We start from the raw sequence: 4,491 nt of genomic DNA on the forward strand, positions 1-4,491 counted from the left end.
GCTCTTCCCACCAAATGTTCTCATGTAGGTATTATCCAGCAGACACTACTAAATCACAGCAAGGTCTGGGGTCCTTGGCAGACTTCTTAAAATTTGAGAGATAGTAGGAACTGCAGATGCTGGAGAATCTGAGATAACAAGGCGTAGAGCTGGATGAACACAGCAGGCCAAGCGGCATCAGAGGAGCAGGAAGGCTGACGTTTCGGGCCTAGATCCTTCTTCAGAAAATTTGTGCAGCTCAGAGCACTCAGTTTTCCAATGGCCTGACTGAGTTCATGATTCAAAGTTAGAACCTTCAGATGATTATCGTCCCATCTGTCTTGAGCCATCGCACAGCCAGGGAGTTTGGCTTCAGTTTCAACAGTGAAAATGAATCACAAACAGCCAATGAAAGTTAACGACCCCATTTGGTCCTTCTCTCAATTCGGTGAAGATATATTGGACAATAGCGTGGAAAGTATCCAACAAAATTATCTCTGATAACAACACAGTGAGTGCTTCCGTGCAACTGCTGAAACTAAGAATTTAATAAAAACAAGACATTCCCAATTTTATTAAAAAAAGTCCTTTATGTACATTACAAAACTATGAGTTCAGTCAATAAAAAAATGTACAAGCTGTAATATGCGAACAAAAACTTGTACTTATAAACATCCCTTAACATAGGCAAATTAGACAAATTATTTCACAGGATTATTATTGGGACATTGAGCCACTTAAGAAGCTAGTGGAACAGAGGAAAGAGAGATTGGTCAAGGGGATAAAGTCAAGGAACTCTTTAAGTGAGACAGGTTTAAGGAGGTGACTTAGAAAAGTTAGGGCCGTGGTAACAAACAATATTTGTCAATTGTACAGCAACTAAGATTAAGCCAATGGAAAAGGCTGCAGGAGCGCAGAGGTCCCAGCACATTATAGGGCTAGAAAATTATAATGTCTACATAAGTGCAAGGCCTTCATTGCAACTGTTAGGCTCTGTTCAAACATTAACATTTCATTTCAGACAAGCAATGGCAAGGCTACGATATAAAGCTGGAACACAGAATCAAAATGTTAAAGTGAGTGTCTGAGTAACGTCCACCTATCATTCATATTCACCTCTCATAGGATGATGGTATGAATCCCAGAAGCCTACCACATACACCCTGACCTTTCAGGGTGAAGGAACAGAAGTTACTGCTCGTGTTGATGAAGAAATTGGTATGCAAATCCAAATAGAGTGAGGTGGTCATTTGTCATGTTAAATTTATCCCATATCAGCAGCTTAATCACTGGAATGGAAGCTGACATACCTTTTGTGAAATATTGGGGGTCTGTGGACAACGAATAGGTAATATGCAAAGGCTTAGGTAATTTTGAACCCAGCAGGGTCGTGGATTGCTATAGTGTGTATACACATCTCCTTAAATTAGGCTTAATCTCTCCCAGTTGACCCACTAAAACAAATCTCCAATTGCCTTTGTTTGTTTGGAATCTCATTCTCATTTTTAGTTGTTTGCCCGATTTTTCATATGATTTCAATAACTGGGACTACTTCCTCTTTCTGGTTGAGTCCTTATTTCTCTAATTTAAGTCACGCTGCTGAACTTTTCTGCTGCTTCCCTTCCTAATTTGACCCTCTTTCTTTAATGCCTTTAATAGTCTCTCATTTTCCTACACAAACCATGTGTCCATTTCTTCATACACTTTCCCCATCCCATCCTTCTCTGTCCTGCCTTGCATTTCAATGTTCTCTCTGCGTTTCACATTCAGGTTAACTACCTAATGGTCACACTTGTGTTATCTTCTACTGGGCCATGTTGCCAAGTGCTGCAGAACAGAGGACTCCTGGGACAGTGGGCCAAACTGCTGACACTCAAAGAAATGTCACTCAAAGTGGGGGTCAGACAAAGTTAGTTCCCATGTTAATCTGGAAGTATTAACTGCGGTATGTCTTGATGATCTCTTTGATTGGTTGTCTGCAGATTGGGCATTTGGAACTCTTGCTGAGAAGCTTCTGACCACAGCTGTAGCATACACACATGTGTCCACATCTGTACAATACTGAGTCAACCAGGCAAGAACAGCAGACAATACACTCTTCATGCACGGATGCAGAGTCCTGGGGTGGAGTAATTGATGATACTTTAGGAACAGAAGGACTGGAACCAGATGTATCTGAAAATAAAAGGTTTAGATGGTTACTATACAATCTCACCATTTTTCTCTTTGTCAGTGACAAATCTATATTAAATTACCAAGGACTGGCTAATATTTTTATTTGCCCTTTGGCTATATTGGAGGACTGGCCGATATATGAAATATTCCAATTTTCAAAATACGGAGCCAACTATTTATCGTTAGTAAATTACAAAAATTAGAAGTTTTATTCAAAAATATTTCGAATACAAGTCATTTTGGGGTGCAGAAATATAGGTTAATTTCTGCCTAATTCACCGAAATTTCACAAGGTGGTAACTGAACTAGAGAATTTAGCTTTTGAGTTTCAGAAGGCTTCAAAAGAAATTGCGGGCTCCCAAATTAAATTGAAACTGTGCAGCTGAACTGATTTGATAACAGAAAGCAGATGGTCCTCGGGCAGGGTCACATTTTGGCAGCAGTGCCATTGTATCTTATCACAGAATCCCTACAGTGTGGAATCAGGCCATTCAGCCTATCGAGTCCACACCGACCCTCTGAAGAACACCCCACCCAGACCCACCCCCCTACTCTGTCCCTGTAACCCTATATTTGCCATGGCCAATCCACCTAGCCTACATGTCTTTGGATTGTGGCAGGAACAAAGAGAACATGCAAACTCCACACAGACAGTCACTCGAGGTTGGAATCAAACTGAGGTCTCCAGCGCTGTCACGCAGCAATGCGAACCACTGAGCTCCCATGTCACTCAATTTTATGGTATGGTGAATTAGGCATTGGTCCACTCAACAGAAATCCCAACAGCTTCTTTTCCTGATTGGCTTAGAGTGTGCCGTATGGATACTATCCTTTAGCATGAGCATCTTAGTTTCAGTGCAACTAAAAATAATGGGTTAAAGCTATTAATTCTCTACTCTGACTATGGATTGCTGTGCTGGCCTTTTTGCACTGAAAACAGGTACCAATCCAGGCTGCCATAGGAAGGGAAACGAGATTTGCAATGAGCTTGATTCAATAATAGGTTAGAACGTACTTGTACCATCGGTTAAGCACCCAGTGGACTTGATTTTGCAACTGACACGTTTAAGTTTGATAATGTTATGCAATGTTGCAGAAATAGTGTTCAGAACAATTATCGATAATGGATGGTAAGAGCCACAGGGATTCAATTGATCAATGTTGAGGTGCATTGTGATAGGGCAGTAGGTGTCAGTCACCCCCAGCGCTCTCACTGCGATCAATTAGGGAAATTCATTTCACAATGATACCTGCCTCTTCCCAGACACCAGCATGCAAAAGCCGTGTCGAGATTCAGGCACAGTTTTAACTGGTGTTTTGTTAGCTGGATACAAGTTTTCGTAAATCATTTACTTTCAGATCACCTGGTTTAGAAAAGATAAAAGGCTGAGCCGGGTTCGAGTCATTTCTCCCTTTGACATTCCTCAACCTTCGAAATACAATTGTTCCTAGAAACTAAACAACAAGACGCCTGGGTGTTGCCAAATAAAAACCAAAAGAACTGTGGATGCTGTAAATCAGGAACAAAAACAAAGTTGCTGGAAAAGCTCAGCAGGTCTGGCAGCATCTGTGAAGGAAAAAACAGACTGAGAAACAGTTCTGAGGAAGGGTCACCGGACCCGAAACGTTAACTCTGTTTTTTCCTTCACAGATGCTGCCAGACCTGCTGAGCTTTTCCAGCAACTTTGTTTTTGTGCCTGGCTATTGCTAATTGCTCTCACCTTTGGATGGTGTTGTACAAGATGCAGACGTACAAGAACTGGATGTTTGGGGTTTGTTATGTCCGACAGGGAGGGACGGCTGCAATGCTGATTTGTTCTGGGTTACACAAGACACGGAGGGATCTAAAGAGGTAAAAACACAAGTATTTAGTTTAGCACACTGAGCATAGCAATATACGTTAGGAATGAAGTACTTTTAATCTGAAGTGATCAAACTTTGTAACTCCTAGTTTCATATTATTCATTAGTAACGATCTTTCCATGCCTAGATTGATTAACTACGTGTGCAATGTTATATTGTATACATGAAGCATATCATGGAGTGTACAATCAAAGGTTACATGGAAACCCTGTTTTATGGTTTTAACAGCTACTTGCAGTAGAGTTCTGGCATCATAGCTGAATGCATTTGAGGTGACACTGAGGGAGAAATTAAACTTACTAGGAATGTCTCACAAGATCCATCTAACCAACACGTTTAAACTATATCAGAGATAGTAGGAACTGCGGATGCTGGAAAATCTGAGATAACAAGGTGTAGAGCTGGATGAACACAGCAGGCCAAGCAGCATCATAGGAGCAGGAAGGCTGACGTTTCGGGCCTAGACCCTTCAAA

General features: G+C 41.2%; 1 protein-coding gene across 2 annotated transcripts in view; it reads right to left on the reverse strand.

Moving 5' to 3' along the window:
- Positions 1–566: 566 nt before the first annotated feature.
- Positions 567–4,491, reverse strand: part of LOC109931050 (E3 ubiquitin-protein ligase NEURL3-like) — a 20,000-nt gene continuing 16,075 nt past the window's right edge. For both annotated transcript variants that reach the window (XM_020530394.2, XM_048603765.1), the window contains exons 3-4: positions 3,876–3,998; positions 567–2,154 (exon numbers count right to left, since the gene is read on the reverse strand). In XM_020530394.2, coding sequence (XP_020385983.1) covers positions 1,916–2,154; positions 3,876–3,998 — 362 coding nt within the window. In that variant the 3' untranslated portion in view covers positions 567–1,915. The remainder of the gene's footprint in view (positions 2,155–3,875; positions 3,999–4,491) is intronic.

This window comes from Rhincodon typus, chromosome 12, assembly GCF_021869965.1.
Source record: "Rhincodon typus isolate 14 chromosome 12, sRhiTyp1.1, whole genome shotgun sequence".
In the NCBI taxonomy this organism is placed as follows: domain Eukaryota; kingdom Metazoa; phylum Chordata; class Chondrichthyes; order Orectolobiformes; family Rhincodontidae; genus Rhincodon; species Rhincodon typus.